The sequence below is a fragment of the Microcaecilia unicolor genome, chromosome 12 (assembly GCF_901765095.1).
Source record: "Microcaecilia unicolor chromosome 12, aMicUni1.1, whole genome shotgun sequence".
NCBI lineage: Eukaryota > Metazoa > Chordata > Amphibia > Gymnophiona > Siphonopidae > Microcaecilia > Microcaecilia unicolor.
The window spans coordinates 8,752,575-8,771,458 of NC_044042.1; the positions used below are offsets into that span (position 1 = coordinate 8,752,575).

Sequence of the window (18,884 nt, forward strand, 5' to 3'; positions counted from 1 at the left end):
TCTTCCCTGATCGCCCCTTTTACTCCTTGGTCATCTAGCGGTCCAACCAATTCTTTTGCCGGCTTCCTGCTTTTAATATACCTAAAAAAAAATTTTTACTCTGTGTTTTTGCCTCCAACGCAATCTTTTTTTCCAAGTCCCTCTTAGCCTTCCTTATCAGCGCTTTGCATTTGGCTTGACATTCCTTATGCTGTTTCTTATTATTTTCAGTCAGTTCCTTCTTCCATTTTCTGAAGGATTTTCTTTTAGCTCTAATAGCTTCCTTCACCTCACTTTTTAACCATGGCGGCTGTTGTTTGGTCTTCCGTCCTCCTTTTTTAATAAGCGGAATATATTTGGTCTAGGCTTCCAGGATGGTGTTTTTGAACAGCATCCATGCCTGGTGTACATTTTTGACCCTCGCAGTCGCTCCTCTAAGTTTTTTTTTTCACCGTTCTTCTCATTTTATCATAGCCTCCTTTTTTTAAGTTAAACGCTAGTGTATTTGATTTCCTATGTATACTTACTTCAAAGCTAATATCAAATCCGATCATATTATGATCACTGTTATCAAGCGGCCCCAGCACTATTACCTCCCGCACCAGATCATGCACTCCACTAAGGACTAGGTCTAGAATTTTTCCTTCTCTCGTCAGCTCCTGTACCAGCTGCTCCATAAAGCAGTCCTTGATTTTGTCAAGGAATTTTACCTCCCTAGCGTGCCCCGATGTTACATTTACCCAGTCAATAGGGGGGTAATTGAAATCACCCATTATTATTGTGTTGCCCAATTTGTTTGTGTCCCTAATTTCCTTTAACATTTCTGCATCCATCTGTTCATCCTGGCCAGGCGGACGGTAGTACACTCCTATCACTATCCTTTTCCCCTTTACACATGGAATTTCAATCCACAGTGATTCCAAGAAGTGTTTTGTTTCCTGCAGAATTTTCAATCTATTTGATTCAAGGTTCTCCTTAATATACAATGCTAACCCTCCACCAATTTGATCCACCCTATCACTACGATATAATTTGTACCCCGGTATGATAGTGTCCCACTGGTTATCCTCCTTCCACCAGGTCTCAGAGATGGCTATTATATCTAATTCTAACTCTCCCATCTTATTTCTTAGGCTCCTGGCATTCACATATAGACATTTCAAACTATGTTTGTTGTTCCTATTTACATCATGCTCAGTACTTGACAGTATTAATTTGCAATCTTTTGTCTGATTTTTATTTAAGGACACCTGATCTACTACGGTCTCTTTTGCAACCTCAGTATCAGGATACCCTATCTTCCCTGGTTTGGTGATATCTTTGAAAGATACTTATCTCAAACCATGCGCTTTTGAGTGACTGTCGGCCTTCCCCCACGTTTCTAGTTTAAAAGCTGCTCTATCTCCTTTTTAAATGCCGATGCCAGCAGCCTGGTCCCACCCTGGTTAAGGTGGAGCCCATCCTTTCGGAATAGGCTCCCCCTTCCCCAGAATGTTGCCCAGTTCCTAACAAATCTAAAACCCTCCTCCCTGCACCATCGTCTCATCCACGCATTGAGACTCCGGAGCTCTGCCTGTCTCTTGGGCCCTGCGCGTGGAACAGGTAGGGCCCACTTTCAGAATTCATCAGCTAGAACCTAGCCCAGCCCTTCTAATCCTAGCCAGGGTAGCCTTAACCTTGTCCCCATTCCCCCCCCCCCCCCCCCCGTTTCTAGTTTAAAAGCTGCTCTATCTCCTTTTAAATGCCGATGCCAGCAGCCTAGTCCCACCCTGGTTAAGGTGGAGCCCATCCTTTCGGAATAGGCTCCCCCTTCCCCAGAATGTTGCCCATTTCCTAACAAATCTAAAACCCTCCTCCCTGCACCATCGTCTCATCCACGCATTGAGACTCCGGAGCTCTGCCTGTCTCTTGGGCCCTGCGCGTGGAACAGGTAGGGCCCACTTTCAGAATTCATCAGCTAGAACCTAGCCCAGCCCTTCTAATCCTAGCCAGGGTAGCCTTAACCTTGTCCCCATTCCCCCCCCCCCCCCCCCCCCGTTTCTAGTTTAAAAGCTGCTCTATCTCCTTTTAAATGCCGATGCCAGCAGCCTAGTCCCACCCTGGTTAAGGTGGAGCCCATCCTTCGGAATAGGCTCCCCCTTCCCCAGAATGTTGCCCAGTTCCTAACAAATCTAAAACCCTCCTCCCTGCACCATCGTCTCATCCACGCATTGAGACTCCGGAGCTCTGCCTGTCTCTTGGGCCCTGCGCGTGGAACAGGTAGGGCCCACTTTCAGAATTCATCAGCTAGAACCTAGCCCAGCCCTTCTAATCCTAGCCAGGGTAGCCTTAACCTTGTCCCCATTCCCCCCCCCCCCCCCCCCCGTTTCTAGTTTAAAAGCTGCTCTATCTCCTTTTTAAATGCCGATGCCAGCAGCCTAGTCCCACCCTGGTTAAGGTGGAGCCCATCCTTCGGAATAGGCTCCCCCTTCCCCAGAATGTTGTCCAGTTCCTAACAAATCTAAAACCCTCCTCCCTGCACCATCGTCTCATCCACGCATTGAGACTCCGGAGCTCTGCCTGTCTCTTGGACCCTGCGCGTGGAACAGGTAGGGCCCACTTTCAGAATTCATCAGCTAGAACCTAGCCCAGCCCTTCTAATCCTAGCCAGGGTAGCCTTAACCTTGTCCCCATTCCCCCCCCCCCCCCCCCCCGTTTCTAGTTTAAAAGCTGCTCTATCTCCTTTTTAAATGCCGATGCCAGCAGCCTGGTCCCACCCTGGTTAAGGTGGAGCCCATCCTTTCGGAATAGGCTCCCCCTTCCCCAGAATGTTGCCCAGTTCCTAACAAATCTAAAACCCTCCTCCCTGCACCATCGTCTCATCCACGCATTGAGACTCCGGAGCTCTGCCTGTCTCTTGGGCCCTGCGCGTGGAACAGGTAGGGCCCACTTTCAGAATTCATCAGCTAGAACCTAGCCCAGCCCTTCTAATCCTAGCCAGGGTAGCCTTAACCTTGTCCCCATTCCCCCCCCCCCCCCCCCCCGTTTCTAGTTTAAAAGCTGCTCTATCTCCTTTTTAAATGCCGATGCCAGCAGCCTAGTCCCACCCTGGTTAAGGTGGAGCCCATCCTTTCGGAATAGGCTCCCCCTTCCCCAGAATGTTGTCCAGTTCCTAACAAATCTAAAACCCTCCTCCTTGCACCATCGTCTCATCCACGCATTGAGACTCTGGAGCTCTGCCTGTCTCTTGGACCCTGCGCGTGGAACAGGTAGGGCCCACTTTCAGAATTCATCAGCTAGAACCTAGCCCAGCCCTTCTAATCCTAGCCAGGGTAGCCTTAACCTTGTCCCCATTCCCCCCCCCCCCCCCCGTTTCTAGTTTAAAAGCTGCTCTATCTCCTTTTTAAATGCCGATGCCAGCAGCCTGGTCCCACCCTGGTTAAGGTGGAGCCCATCCTTTCGGAATAGGCTCCCCCTTCCCCAGAATGTTGCCCAGTTCCTAACAAATCTAAAACCCTCCTCCCTGCACCATCGTCTCATCCACGCATTGAGACTCCGGAGCTCTGCCTGTCTCTTGGGCCCTGCGCGTGGAACAGGTAGGGCCCACTTTCAGAATTCATCAGCTAGAACCTAGCCCAGCCCTTCTAATCCTAGCCAGGGTAGCCTTAACCTTGTCCCCATTCCCCCCCCCCCCCCCCCCCCCCCCGTTTCTAGTTTTAAAAGCTGCTCTATCTCCTTTTTAAATGCCGATGCCAGCAGCCTAGTCCCACCCTGGTTAAGGTGGAGCCCATCCTTTCGGAATAGGCTCCCCCTTCCCCAGAATGTTGTCCAGTTCCTAACAAATCTAAAACCCTCCTCCCTGCACCATCGTCTCATCCACGCATTGAGACTCCGGAGCTCTGCCTGTCTCTTGGACCCTGCGCGTGGAACAGGTAGGGCCCACTTTCAGAATTCATCAGCTAGAACCTAGCCCAGCCCTTCTAATCCTAGCCAGGGTAGCCTTAACCTTGTCCCCATTTCCCCCCCCCCCCCCCCCCCCCCCGTTTCTAGTTTAAAAGCTGCTCTATCTCCTTTTTAAATGCCGATGCCAGCAGCCTGGTCCCACCCTGGTTAAGGTGGAGCCCATCCTTTCGGAATAGGCTCCCCCTTCCCCAGAATGTTGCCCAGTTCCTAACAAATCTAAAACCCTCCTCCCTGCACCATCGTCTCATCCACGCATTGAGACTCCGGAGCTCTGCCTGTCTCTTGGGCCCTGCGCGTGGAACAGGTAGGGCCCACTTTCAGAATTCATCAGCTAGAACCTAGCCCAGCCCTTCTAATCCTAGCCAGGGTAGCCTTAACCTTGTCCCCATTCCCCCCCCCCCCCCCCCGTTTCTAGTTTAAAAGCTGCTCTATCTCCTTTTTAAATGCCGATGCCAGCAGCCTAGTCCCACCCTGGTTAAGGTGGAGCCCATCCTTTCGGAATAGGCTCCCCCTTCCCCAGAATGTTGCCCAGTTCCTAACAAATCTAAAACCCTCCTCCCTGCACCATCGTCTCATCCACGCATTGAGACTCCGGAGCTCTGCCTGTCTCTTGGGCCCTGCGCGTGGAACAGGTAGGGCCCACTTTCAGAATTCATCAGCTAGAACCTAGCCCAGCCCTTCTAATCCTAGCCAGGGTAGCCTTAACCTTGTCCCCCTCCCCCCCCCCCCCCCCTCGCCCACATAAAGAGGCTGGGAACACATTCCCTTACTGTCTAGCATCCTGTAGAGAGGCGCAATCCTCAAACAGAAAAGTAAATCTCTGGCGATCCACAGTGTCGAAGGCCGCTGAGGAATCGAGCAACACTGAGGAAGATCCCCTGCGACGGTTTCTGTGCAGATCATCACGAAGGGACACTGTACCCAGGTCTGAAGCCATATTGACATGGATCTAGCCAATTACTTTCAATTAGCAGACCAGTGGCGTAGCCAAGGGTGGGCCCAGGCCCACCCAGTAGCAGCACACCTATGAAGTGTCTGGCAGGGATCCCCAAGCCCCACCAGCAAAAAATTCATAAGTACATAAGTAGTGCCATACTGGGAAAGACCAAAGGTCCATCTAGCCCAGCATCCTGTCACCGACAGTGGCCAATCCAGGTCAAGGGCACCTGGCACGCTCCCCAAACGTAAAAACATTCCAGACAAGTTATACCTAAAAATGCGGTCTATGGACTTGTCCTTTAGGAATCTATCTAACCCCTTTTTAAACTCCGTCAAGCTAACCGCCCGTACCACGTTCTCCGGCAACGAATTCCAGAGTCTAATTACACGTTGGGTGAAGAAAAATTTTCTCCGATTCGTTTTAAATTTACCACACTGTAGCTTCAACTCATGCCCTCTAGTCCTAGTATTTTTGGATAGCGTGAAACAGTCGCTTCACATCCACCCGATCCATTCCACTCATTATTTTATACACTTCTATCATATCTCCCCTCAGCCGTCTCTTCTCCAAGCTGAAAAGCCCTAGCCTTCTCAGCCTCTCTTCATAGGAAAGTCGTCCCATCCCCACTATCATTTTCGTCGCCCTTCGCTGTACCTTTTCCAATTCTACTATATCTTTTTTGAGATACGGAGACCAGTACTGAACACAATACTCCAGGTGCGGTCGCACCATGGAGCGATACAACGGCATTATAACATCCGCACACCTGGACTCCATACCCTTCCTAATAACACCCAACATTCTATTCGCTTTCCTAGCCGCAGCAGCACACTGAGCAGAAGGTTTCAGCGTATCATCGACGACGACACCCAGATCCCTTTCTTGATCCGTAACTCCTAACGTGGAACCTTGCAAGACGTAGCTATAATTCGGGTTCCTCTTACCCACATGCATCACTTTGCACTTGTCAACATTGAACTTCATCTGCCACTTGCACGCCCATTCTCCCAGTCTCGCAAGGTCCTCCTGTAATCGTTCACATTCCTCCTGCGACTTGACGACCCTGAATAATTTTGTGTCATCGGCGAATTTAATTACCTCACTAGTTATTCCCATCTCTAGGTCATTTATAAATACATTAAAAAGCAACAGACCCAGCACAGACCCCTGCGGGACCCCACTAACTACCCTCCTCCACTGAGAATACTGGCCACGCAATCCTACTCTCTGCTTCCTATCTTTCAACCAGTTCTTAATCCATAATAGTACCCTACCTCCGATTCCATGACTCTGCAATTTCTTCAGGAGTCTTTCGTGCGGCACTTTGTCAAACGCCTTCTGAAAATCCAGATATACAATATCAACCGGCTCCCCATTGTCCACATGTTTGCTTACCCCCTCAAAAAAATGCATACCAGCCTTCCCTCAATGTAGTCCCACCTATGCAGAGACAGGAAGTTGCATCAGAGGGAAAGGCTGTGGGGCCAACATAAGCAGTGTGTATTAGTTGCTGCCAGTGAAAATCTGCTATTTAAAAGGTATGGGGGGAGGGGGATGTTTGAGAGACCATATGGCATGCAGGCGAGAGAGAGAGAGAGAGACCAAATCACTTGTGGGACAGGGCGGAGTTCTTCTGCCCACCCATCTTGGGCCCAGGCCCACCCAAAATTGGGTGTCTGGCTATGCCCCTGATGCAGACTGTTTTATAAGTTTTGCCAGGAACGGAACGTTAGAGATTGGTCTGTAGTTTTCAAGCTTGTCCTGGTCAAGGCAGCTCTTTTTCAGTAGGGGGCGCACCACAGCTCTTTTTAACGTTATTGGCAGCTGCCCTTCCAGAAGAGAAGTGTTAATAATTTTGCCGCTTCAATAAGGCCTATGCCCGTTCGTTATACTATCTTTGCTGGGCAGGGGTCAAGAGGGCAGGTTGTAGGCCATAGGCCTTTCAGGAATTTTTTCAAGAGCTTCCTCTGTGACCTGGTTGAATGAGTCCCAGATGGATGTGCATGGTGGGGAAGAGGGAGAGTTTGCTTCATTAGCTGGTGGGAGCTTTGATGAGACCGTCTGTAGGTCCTGATCGAGAACGTTAATTTTGTTGGCAAAGTACGCGGAAAATTCTTTGCTGGTTAGTTGTGACTGGGCAGCCTGGTTCTGTTGTGGGGTTTGCAGTAGGCTGTTTACTATTTTAAATAGTTGCTCAGTTGAATTTATGGCTTGTTCTATGTGTTGAGAGAAATATTGTTCTGTGGCTGTTGTCAAAGCCTGGTGGTACATTGCCGTGTGTTTCTTAACAGTTCAGCCTGTCTTCATTTAGGTGAGATTTTCACCATTTTCTTTCAAGTTGACATCCTTGAAGCGTAAGGACCCGTAGTTCTGGGGAGAACCACAGGGAACGTTTGTTTGTAGAGCATAGCATCTTCTTTAGAGGGACTGTTTTTTCTAATGCTATTGCTAAGCATGCATTCCAGATATCAATCTGTTCTGACACTATCATCTTTTCCGTTAAGACTCATGAAAGGGAATGGAACCCTTTCGTAACCTGTAAACTGATTGGCCTGTGTTCTCGTGCATTTTGAGGTCACAGGAAGCCACATTCTAGAATTTACATCTCCAGATTCCCATACATTTCTAACTTCTCATGAATAAATCAGCTTCTCACTCCCAGTCTGCCAGGATGCATCTACTTGTAAACTTTGGAGTTTTCTTGGGCTGGCTTGCTAACAAGGGCTCATGTGATGACACGGGTAAGGCCACTTGGATTAACCTTAGCTCTTTTGTGATTATTTACCAGACAGAAAAACCTGTGCAGTACCCTCCACTCATGGGATCTGAGGAAGGAGTCCAGTAAACTCTGTGGAAGAATGAAACTGTAACAGACATTACGTGGTTGGTCAGGTTGAAGGAAGACTAGAAAGCCACCAAATTCAACCGTCTTGAGATTACTTAACAGTACATTAAAATAGCAGGCATTAGCAAAAGGTGTTTTAGACTAATGAAGCTATGGGCAATCAAACCAGTTTAGATTAAACTTATACATATGTGGACCAGGTTTTCTTGTTGTTGTTTGGGGGGGGGGGGGAGTTGAACAATGGCGATAAGAAACAGATAATCAGTGGAGCCTAGGCAAGCCACTTTGACTGTCCATATTTGCCTGGTTGGGACAGGGATACTTACATTCTCACACTTCTTTGCAAAGGTTTAGCGAGTTTTGCCACAGGCACAGAATGGAGAAAAACCTAGATGAGTTTTACGGAAAGAGAAAACCCTAGGTGAGGTTTACGGAAAGTCTTTCAAAGGGGTTGATGGCTTGTCTTATCTTCCCCAGTGGCTGATGATATTGGTTCTCATATGATGGGACGGATCGCAGAACAACTGACACCTGAAGAATGTCAGGACTTCTATACCAGGCTTACCACCCCCGAAAAGGACATTGAGGAGGAACTGGACAAACTTTCAGAGAAAAACAACCCAATAAAAAGACGCAGAAAACGAGACATCGGTAGGGTCAATGTCTCCTTTCAACAAAAAAAGTTGAAAAAGCTGTACAACCAGAGGGTGTACAAATGAAAGCCAAAACAAGAGTGTAAGTCACCAAAAACACAAGTTCTAAAGACAACCAATATAACTGTCTCAGCAAGCAACACCATCGCATATCCGTACAGCCCTGTATTTTGAGAGTGCTGCAGAGTTTATTGATTTGCATACTTGCTTTCAGTGGCCAAATATTTGGACTCACCATTGTGTGTTTTATTTGCCACTTCACAGGACACCCGACAATGGCTTGTGCACCGAAATACAGCCTGTGTCAGGTATTGCCTATATGCAGAATTGAAGGACACGTTCAATTGTTACATTTGAAAAATAAATATTTTGGGACATTTATATTGGTTGTCTTTGGACCATGACTTCCACTCTTGCTTTGCTTGTTCTCTCTCTGTAGAAGGTTTTTTTCTTTCTTTTGTTTTTAGCCTAAGTTTTATATCACGACAGCACAAAAAGTTATTCCCAGTCTGCTGCAAGACATTTGTAGCTAAACTCCAACTCTATGGCTCAGGATGCCAATACTGACTATGTCTTACCACAGCGCCCTCTGGTGCCTGCTCTCGTGGGTCATGCAGATACCTATGTCATACTACTACTACTACTACTTAACACTTCTAAAGCGCTACTAGGTTTACGCAGCGCTGTACAGTTTAACAAAGAAGGGCAGTCCCTGCTCAAAGGAGCTTACAATCTAATGGACAAAATGTGCGGTCAATCAAATTGGGATTCTAGATCAGACCAAATGTCCATGAAGCCCAGTATACTGTTTCCAACAGTGGCCAATCTAGATCACAAGTACCAGGCAAGATCCTAGCAGCATCCAGAACCCCAAGTACCCTCACAAGTCACAGAACAGAGAGACAGACATTGCCAGGACATAAGGCATTTCTTTGCAGAGTGAATTTCTAAAACCAAAGGAGGAGGGGAAAGAGTTGAATGAAGCAGGCACAGAGAAACTTCTGAAGGACAGTTGATTATTAAGCACAGGGTACCAGCAGCATCCACTGTAAAACGTTTGGTAACCGATTCATTAGCGAGTTTTGCACAGGCACAGAATGGAGAAAACAACCTGATAAATATTCGAAGGTGTGTAGGCAAAACAATTCCCCAAAACATTTGTTTTGTTCAGTTTTCTGTTTCACTTTTGACATTTGCACCCAAACTAGAATCTTATCCCCCAACTTGTGAGTATATCCAAATACATATATTTCAATCTTTAGTAATTCAAAAAATGCATAAATGGGAGGGGAAAGCCTCAACAGGTTCCATAAAAGCAAGGCTTTGCAAACAGCAACACAGTCCTCGCTGTCATTATAGGCGGTTAGCTTGACAGAGTTTAAAAAGGGGTTAGACGGTTTCCTAAAGGACAAGTCCATAAACCACTACTAAATGGACCTGGGAAAAATCCACAATTCCAGGAATAACATGTATAGAATGTTTGTACGTTTGGGAAGCTTGCCAGGTGCTCTTGGCCTGGATTGGCCGCTGTCATGGACAAGATGCTGGGCTCGATGGACCCTTGGTCTTTTCCCAGTGTGGCATTACTTATGTACTTATGTCCTCTACTTGGCTCACTTTTATTACATAGAGCAGTGATTTAAGCTATTGTGATGTCATAGTGGCTCATTCCACCAATAAGAGCCAACCTCATTAGTGATGTCACAATGGCTTGATTGTATAGAATGTTTGTACGTTTGGGAAGCTTGCCAGGTGCCCTTGGCCTGGATTGGCCGCTGCTGTGGACAGGATGCTGGGCTCGATGGACCCTTGGTCTTTTCCCAGTGTGGCATTACTTATGTACTTATGTCCTCTACTTGGCTCACTTTTATTACATAGAGCAGTGATTTAACCTATTGTGATGTCATAGTGGCTCATTCCACCAATAAGAGCCAACCTCATTAGTGATGTCACAATGGCTTGATTGTATAGAATGTTTGTACGTTTGGGAAGCTTGCCAGGTGCCCTTGGCCTGGATTGGCCGCTGTCGTGGACAGGATGCTGGGCTCGATGGACCCTTGGTCTTTTCCCACTATGGCATTACTTATGTAGTTCTGAAACAAATTTCCTTTAATTCAACGTTTCATCAAACTTTTAAACACACTTAACTTAAAAGTGCTGTGAAACCTTCTGCAACTGTTCCACAGCTGACGGTGGCCAACATTTCAATTTGCTCTATCAGGGTCCATAGAGCAAATGATTTGAAAAACAAAGAAAAAGGGATCAGAGCACAGTAAATTACCCCAAATATCTATAGAAATAACACCCATATCCCGGAACTCATGGCTGTCCATTATTAGGATCTCCACAATCTCAAAATGGCTCCCATATTTATGGAGTGACATCAGATGCTGAAAACAGACTAAGCCAATCACATTACTTGTAGCTTAAAACCTTGTTTTCTCTTTACTCCATACAATTTCAGGAGGCGGGGCTGGTGGTTGGGAGGCGGGGATAGTGCTGGACAGACTTGTATGGTCTGTGCCAGAGCCAGTGGTGGGAGGTGGGGCTGGTGGTTGGGAGGCGGGGATAGTGCGGGGCAGACTTATACGGTCTGTGCCCTGAAGAGCACAGGTACAAATCAAAGTAGGGTATACACAAAAAGCAGCAAATATGAGTTATCTTGTTGGGCAGACTGGATGGACCGTGCAGGTCTTTTTCTGCCGTCATCTACTATGTTACTATGTTACTATGTAATTTCAATAGATGCGACACCATTCAATTTAAGAATTTAGCCCATATTGCTCTAAAGTCCTCTGAAAATCCATTTTTGTTCCAACTGTAGCCAAATGTCTCCTTTCAACCCCTCTACTCAACGGGTTGATACACTGCAGTACAGTGTGCTAAAGAGATTCAAATTCATGTTTCAATTCTGTGCAACGCACAGCCAATGGGGAAGTCATCTTATGCGTGTTGATAGTAGTCTTATGCTCTGTTAAACAGGTGTTTAAACTCCTCAAGGTCTATCCTATGTATAAGCTTTTTTTTCACAAGGACACTGAATGCAATTATACCACAAAATTCGTGGTACGAGATGTTTCAGAAAAAGAGAGTCGCCATCTAAGTGTCACGACACATCCACACACAAGCAGCCATTTAAGTTTAAGTTTTTTATAACTTCCACTTTCTATTGAGAGATTCTCTGTGTTCATCCCATGCCTTTTTGAATTTCATTACCATTTGTATCTCTGCCACCTCCTTAATGGAGACTTTCTGCATCTATGCTGTTAAAGCAAGGAGGAAGAGGAGACAGCACTCAAAGAACTTGGTACTTGGTAGGTGAGAGGCTGACGCAAGTGCAGCACACACTTCCACGAGAACGCCACAAGAACTGCTTCTGTCCCCACGGGAACAACGCAGGAACTGCTTCCGTCCCCACGGGAACCCCGCAGGAACTACTTCCACCCCCACAGGAACCCCGTAGAACTGCTTCCATCCCTGCGGGAATCCCAACGGGTTCTGTGGGATTCCCGCGAACCTCGTTCCCAAGCCAGGTCTCTAAGCTAGAGGTTAAGGAAGCCATTTTGAATCTGGAGCAGCAATAAGTAGGACTGGGGATCACTCCCTCTCCCACTGGAGCATCAGGGACTGCAGTAAGAGCCAGAGCTGGGATCGGGTTTGGGGGGTGGAGGGAGTCTTGGTTGTGTCTTCCTGGAGCGTGGAGCAAATTGGCTGTCTCTTCTGTGGGAGATGATGCTGATACCTGGGGGTGAGGGCAGGGCTTTTTTTGAAGGGGTACTTGGAGGTACTGAGTACCGGCACCATTTCCATTGTCTGCTAAAATTGACCCATGATCCCCAAGTTTTAATGAAAGAGCTCAGGTTCTACACACCAATTCTGCCTTGTCAAAGATTCTGTGACTGGTTGTGGGGAGCCTGGCTATTGTGGGGTGAGTCCCTCACTGATCACCCCTGAAGGGTAGCCTAGCATTTGAGTACCGGCACCTTTTTCACTAGAAAAAAAAAACACACTGGTCTTTAGGATCCCAGAATCTTGCTGTTCTTTGGGGTTCTACATGGAATGTTGCTACTATTTTGGGTTTCTGCCAGGTACTTGTGACCTGGCTTGGCCACTATTTGGAAACAGAATACTGGGCTAGATGGACCATTGATTGGTCTGACCCAGTATGGCTGCTCTTATGAGCACCAATAAACCAGTTAAACACTGTGTATCAAAGGGAGGAAAAAACATCTCAGAAGCCACACGGAAAGGTTTCTCTCTCCTGCTCCTGTCGGGATGCGATCACCTGGGTCCCGTCAGGAGCAAGATAGAGAGAGACCCCGGTGCCAGGAATTTCCCCCCACCCCCCTCTCAGCAGCCCTGCATCTGACCACAAATATGACCCAATTTAAGAGGCTCTTGAAGACTCATTTATTTCTGTTACCATATCCTTTGGCGTAGTTGGAGTTACAGATATGGTAGAGGAGAGCTCTTTGGCTTATTTTGTTGTTTTTTGTCAAATTTTTATTGTTGTGTATGTGTAAAATTTTTATGATCCACCTAGTATATAGGTAGAATCAGTGCGTTCTTTCTAGCAAAAAAGGTGCCGGTACTCAAATGCTAGGCCACCCTTCAGGGGTGGGGTGATCACTGAGAGACCCACCCCACAATTGCCAGGCCCCCTGCAATCAGTCATAGAATCTATGACAAGGCAGAATTGGTGTGTAGAGCCTGAGCTTTTTCATTAAAACTTGGGGACCATGAGCCAATTTTAGCAGACAATGGAAAAGGTGCCAGTACCCCCTCAAAAAAAGCCCTGCTAAAGAGTGACAAGATTCCACACAGAATTTCAAAGAGTAGCAACATTCCATGTAGAACCCCAAGGAATAGCAAGATTCTGGAATCCTAAAGAGCAGTGTGTTTTTTCTAGTGAAAAAGGTGCTGGTACTCAAATGCCAGACCACCCTTCAGGGATGATGGGGTGATCACTGAGGGACCCACCCCACAAATAGCCAGGCCCTCTGCAACCGATCACAGAATCTATGACAAGCCAGAATTGGTGTGTAGAGGCTGAGCTCTTTCAATAAAACTTGAGGTCCATGGGTCAATTTTAGCAGACAATGGAAAAGGTGCCGGTACTCAGTACCCCCAAGGACCCCCTTAAAAAAAGCCCTGGGTAGAATATAAATTAATAAAATTAAAATAAATAAACAAATGGTCACATTTGATAAAATATTTTCAAGTTCAAAAGTGTCTAAGAAAATTCAAAAAGTTCTGTGAAATACTTAATATTTTCCAGACATGCTGCTTTGCAAACTGCAAAGCTTCTCTAGGAGGTTCCCATTTCTCTGCTAAAGGTTTCTTGTGCCCCGTTTCTCTTCATGCAGTTAGTAAGGAGCAGTGTCTGAACACTCTGGAGGTCTGGCTGGAAAAGGAAGGTGACACGCTCTACTGGGACCAGCTGTCCCGAGCCCTGAGCAGGATTGGACGTGCTGACGTCGCTCGAGGTGACCATCTCTTGACCAAGAATGAGAAAGCTTTGTGGGTCTGATTTATCAAAGGTACACTATGCAGGGGAAAAAAAACCCTTGAATAAAGCAGGCTTGGAACGTGTGTATCCTGCCATTCCAAAAAGCTGCTTAAAAGAGCACATTTTAAGAATGTAATAAGAGCAGGCACATACACCTGCTACCATTTGGTGGGGGCCACAGCCTCAGCAAAATGCAGGGTAATGCATCTGGTCTGCAAAAACCCGAGGGAGTGGTACAGTTTAGGGGGTGACGTACTTTTGTGCATGAAACGAGAGCAGGACCTGAGGGTGAGCATTTCAGATGATGATAAGATGGCCAAACAGGTAGAAAAGGCTTCAACAAAAACCAGAAGGATGCTGGCGTGCATGGGAAGGGGAAGGGGAGCAGGGGTGTAGCTAGGTGGGGCCAAGGGGGCATGGGCCCCCACATTTTAGCCCTGTGCCCCTCTACTTTTGATCCCCCCTCCCGCCGCTGTCGCCGACGTCAGGACTCACAGAAGCAGATCAGTGAAGGCGCCGGAGATCGGCGATGAAGACGACTTCGGCTGGCGGGGGTTGGGGATCCCCGTCAGCAAAGATACCAGGCAGCGGTGGTGGCAGCAGGAGGGGGGATTGAAAGTGGTGAGGAGGGTCGGTGGCAGGAGAGGGGGGGTCGAAAGTGGCGGGGAGTCAAAAGTGGCAGGGGGATCAGCGGCTGGGGAGGCGGGCTAAACTGTGCCCCCCACCTCGGGTGGAGGGGACTGCGGCACCAGGCCCCCTTGGAGGCCCGGGGAATTTTGTCCCCCCTGCCCCCCTCTCGGCGGCCCTGGCCCCATCAGGTTTTCAAGATATCCACAATGAATATGCATGAGATAGATTTGCATGCACTGCCTCCTTGGTATGTTAATCTATCTCATGCATATTCATTGTGGATATCTTGAAAACCTGATGGGGCTAGTAGGTGTGCCTCAAGGACTGAGTTGAGAAGCGCCAGCTTAGAGCCACGTGGCAGCTCTCGTGGAAGGGTGGCAGACTGCCTAAGACTATGCAATGTCATTCACATTCCACAGACAATATTCTGGTGATATTTTGTCCTTGGTAAGACAACAGCCTGGGTATAAGCCACTGGTACTCAAATCAGTCTTCAGCCCTTCTCTGACTCATTAGATTTTCAGGGCATCTCTAGTAAATGTTTAGATATCATCATGAATAACTATAAAACTTTTTCAAGCATACACAATAGCTTTTATTACCAAATCGTATCACGTCGTCGTCCTTCCCATACTGAGTCCCGCCCGCCCTCGCGGAAATAGGAAGTTGCCTCAGAGGGGGGCGAGACTCAATGTGGGAAGGGTGACGACATCAGCGAGATCTTCTTTACTAGCAGGGCAGACGCGAGGCGCGCTGCCTGCCACTCTCCAGCGCTTCGGAAAAAAAAAATTTTAAAGGCAGAGCAGTGGGAGCGGAGCACCCACCCCCCAACCGATGACACCTGGGGCGGACCGCCCCCACTGCCCCGTCCTTGCTACGCCACTGCAACTGATACAGTACTACAAATTTCAAATCTGCAAGTTGACGATGTGCTGTTATCCAGTGATCAACTGAGGAGTTACCCTTTGGTACATTTATAGTAAATACATAGGAGAAATACAATAATTGCATGCACTGCTTTCAATGTATGCAAATATTTCATGCATATTCATTATGTGGTACAACTGGTAGATCACTTGCTTACTGTGCCCGTGACTTCAGTTCAAATCCAATAGCCAACTGCTGGCCAACTCGGTCATCCATCCACTTTACCTTGATAAATGAGTCCTCAGCCATAAGGTGTGGGGGTGTGGGGGTGGGAGATGACTGTAGAAAGCAATGGCAAACCACCCCACCAACAGTCTACGAAGAAATTATCATACAAGTGGCAGTCCCCATAAGTTGTTTGTGACTTGTGTACAGGGGATTGCCTTTACCTCTTTTTACCTTTATATTCATTAGCGCTATCATGAAAAATCAACAGTCTTGGGGGTGGTGGTGAGGGACTGGTTTCAGCACTAGTGTTCTATGCATTCCATTCAGTACGGTCTCCTGTAGGTTTTTGCTCTGTCAGCTCATCACTTCTTTCTCTCCCCTCCTCCCCCCTTACCCTGTGGCAGAGCTGAGTAAGAACCTCAATCAAGACAAGAACCTGGAAATGAGGAGATACGTTGAAGGATTTCCAAAGTCCTTGAAGCAGAGCAGCTCATTGCTGGAGCCTGAGGAAGAGAAGTATGGAGAGAGCAACCGCAAAAGCCGGGACGGTGAGGGAAGGCTTTATTTGATGTTTTGGGGACTGAAGGCCAGGGTGGACTAAGGATTTGTGGCAGGGACATAAATAAATAACATTTATAGTTTCACCTACACTCTCTCTCTCTCTCTCTGTCTCGCTCTCTCTGTCACACACACACACACACACACACACACAAAACAACAATATGTTTTATCTCACCGCTGTCATTTTTCGTGTGTGTTAGCTTAGTTTTTTTTGTTGTTGTTGTTTCACTCCATCTTTGTTTCATTGTTGTAATTTCAGCATGCAATAAAACAAGTCTTTTCCGTACAAAAGACCAGCTGGGTTGCAAATTCAAAATCTCCTCTAGCCAGTGTATGACCTTGGATGACAAGTTTTATCCTTTTCCCTGAATCTACCCAAACATAAATGATTCTTCCTCAAATAAAAAATACTTTTTCTGTCTCCCCTCCTTCATTACGGAAGTGCCCGTGCAATCTGGGCGCCAGAACTCCGCTCAATGCATCCTAGAGCTGGCGGCATGTAGGGTTTCTGATTTCAATCAAAATAAGAGTAGAGGGTGGACAATGGACACTCCAACAGAGGAACCAGTGCTTTAAAGTCACTTTATTAGGTGCTAGTACAGCTGGCTGCTGGATGTACCTTCTGTGTGCTACTTTCCTGCAAGGACCTCTCCATCATGCCTTTTGCTTTGCCTAATTACAGGGATTTCCTTGGAAGTTGACAGAGAAGCAAGCAGATTCTACTCAAGGTTTCAGCTTCATCATAGCTTTAATATTAGAATGACAGCCCTGTGATTTAATGAGGAATGAGTTTGTGTTCTGGCTGGTTCTCTTTGACTGGATCTCTACTACTCATTGAGTGAAATCTCATCCAGACTTGAGTCCTGGGCTGGAGATCTTCCTACCCATACACAGAGTCATAACAGAAATGATTGAGGTACTAGTGAGCAGCTAAGAACCTCCCGTTGACTCTGAGAGGGAGGTGACACCTGCAGCTCTACAGTGACACTTGCTGGTTGTCTCAAGAATGCATCCGTGCCAGTTTCCGAAGGGTACTGTGGATGCGAAGTATAGAACGGAACCTTTTGGACAGCTTCATTGTTGATCCGTTCAAATATATTGTAACCCCTGAGACAGGCGGTTTGTTACGCCGAAACATGGACTGTGTCGGGTCCTGCTGTACTAGCACCTAATAAGGCGACATTAAAACACTGGTTCCTGTGTTGGAGTGTCTTATTTTGATTGGACTCTTGACGTGGAGGTTTTCCCTGTTTGTTTGTTGTTCCAGGTTTCTGATTTCCACATCTATTGAGCTCAAGTGTAAGAGAAAATCGTTTTATAATTCAATAATGAGGGGCTTATATAAATCACTTTTTCTTTTTTTGACTAGTGAAAGATGTAGCCTGGGAAGATTGGGAGCTGATCATTGAACGGGAGAAGCTCCCTCCGTATGACAGAAGTCTGTTGGAATGGGCAAAGCCGGTTGCGTTTGGAATCATCTTTGGATTTCTCGGTGCCACGGTTCTGGCTGCTGCTGTTCTTCACATTACTATTTGGCTCACAAAGTGGGATCGGGAGGTCATGGAGTATTGCGATGAGGACCTGACCATCCAGAAGGTGTTGGGGAATACTGGAGATGCCTCGTCAGATGATACCGACAGCTCGTCGGCTACCTTGGAAATGGAAGACTCGTTGGATGCGGGAGATTTTTGGACACCACATACTGAACTCTGAACTGGTTGAAAGTGGACAGCAACAATATCTGTGATACTTTATTCTAAAATGAGAAAAAATTAAAGACGTGACATGATTCTATATTTTTAGGATTTGGCCTCGAGTCTTGGCTTTATTGCATTTCATGGATTCCAGATCTAGCTACATGTTTTATGCATACAGCAACCCACTATTTGACAACATCAATAATACATGCAAAAATATATTTGAACTGTAAGAAATTGTTTGTGTTCCCAGTCAGGCTATTATTAACTGTTTGCTGTGCTAGAACTTTGAATATACCAGTATATATATATATATATATATATATATATATATATATATATATATTTATTTTTTTTCATGGAAACATCAGAGAAGGAAATTAGCTGTGAACTCTAACTTGATTCCAAAACATCCCCAGACATTCTTCTCTCTCTTCTTTCTCACTGCATCTCATGCTACATGGAACATAAAACATCCCCAGGTGCTCCTATCTGCTTCATCCCACTGTATCAAATGCTTTTGCCCAATCTTTTTCACTAGGGTCATGTATTGTTATCCATACACTATTGCTTCTCCTTAGCTAACTGGGGATTGAAAGAACCCGGAGATGGGAGGGCGGTAGAACGAGAGGACATGATATGAGAGTGAAGGGGGGCAGACTCAAGAAAAATGTCAGGAAGTATTTTTTCACGGAGAGAGTGGTAAATATTTGGAATGCCCTCCCGTGGGGGGTGGTGGAGATGAAAACGGTAATGGAATTCAAGCATGCGTGGGATAAACATAAAGGAATCCTGTGCAGAAGGAATGGATCCTCAGAAGCTTAGCCAAGATTGGGAGGCGGGGCTGGTGTTTGGGTGGTGTGGCTAGTTCTGGGCAAGACTTCAACGGTCTGTGTCCTGAAAATGGGGCTAGTTCTGGGCAAGACTTCTACGGTCTGTGTCCTGAAAATGGCAGATACAAATCAAGGTAAGGTATACACAAGAAGTAGCACTTATGAGTTTATCTTGTTGGGCAGACTAGACGGACCGTGCA

At 46.8% G+C, this 18,884-nt stretch overlaps 1 protein-coding gene across 6 annotated transcripts in view; it reads left to right on the forward strand.

Moving 5' to 3' along the window:
* The window catches only part of LOC115482206 (uncharacterized protein C12orf81-like), a 31,093-nt gene extending 13,143 nt beyond the window's left edge, over positions 1 to 17,950 (forward strand). For 3 of the 6 annotated variants that reach the window (XM_030221825.1, XM_030221822.1, XM_030221826.1), the window contains 5 exons: positions 7,650 to 7,744; positions 8,184 to 8,357; positions 13,726 to 13,845; positions 15,998 to 16,141; positions 17,524 to 17,950. In XM_030221825.1, the coding sequence (XP_030077685.1) occupies positions 8,207 to 8,357; positions 13,726 to 13,845; positions 15,998 to 16,141; positions 17,524 to 17,867 (759 nt within the window). In that variant the 5' untranslated portion in view covers positions 7,650 to 7,744; positions 8,184 to 8,206 and the 3' untranslated portion in view covers positions 17,868 to 17,950. Of the gene's footprint in view, positions 1 to 7,135; positions 7,603 to 7,649; positions 7,745 to 8,183; positions 8,358 to 13,725; positions 13,846 to 15,997; positions 16,142 to 17,523 lie in introns of those variants that run through there. The other 3 variants (XM_030221824.1, XM_030221827.1, XM_030221828.1) reach the window with 2 other exon arrangements.
* The last annotated feature ends 934 nt before the right edge of the window (positions 17,951 to 18,884 follow it).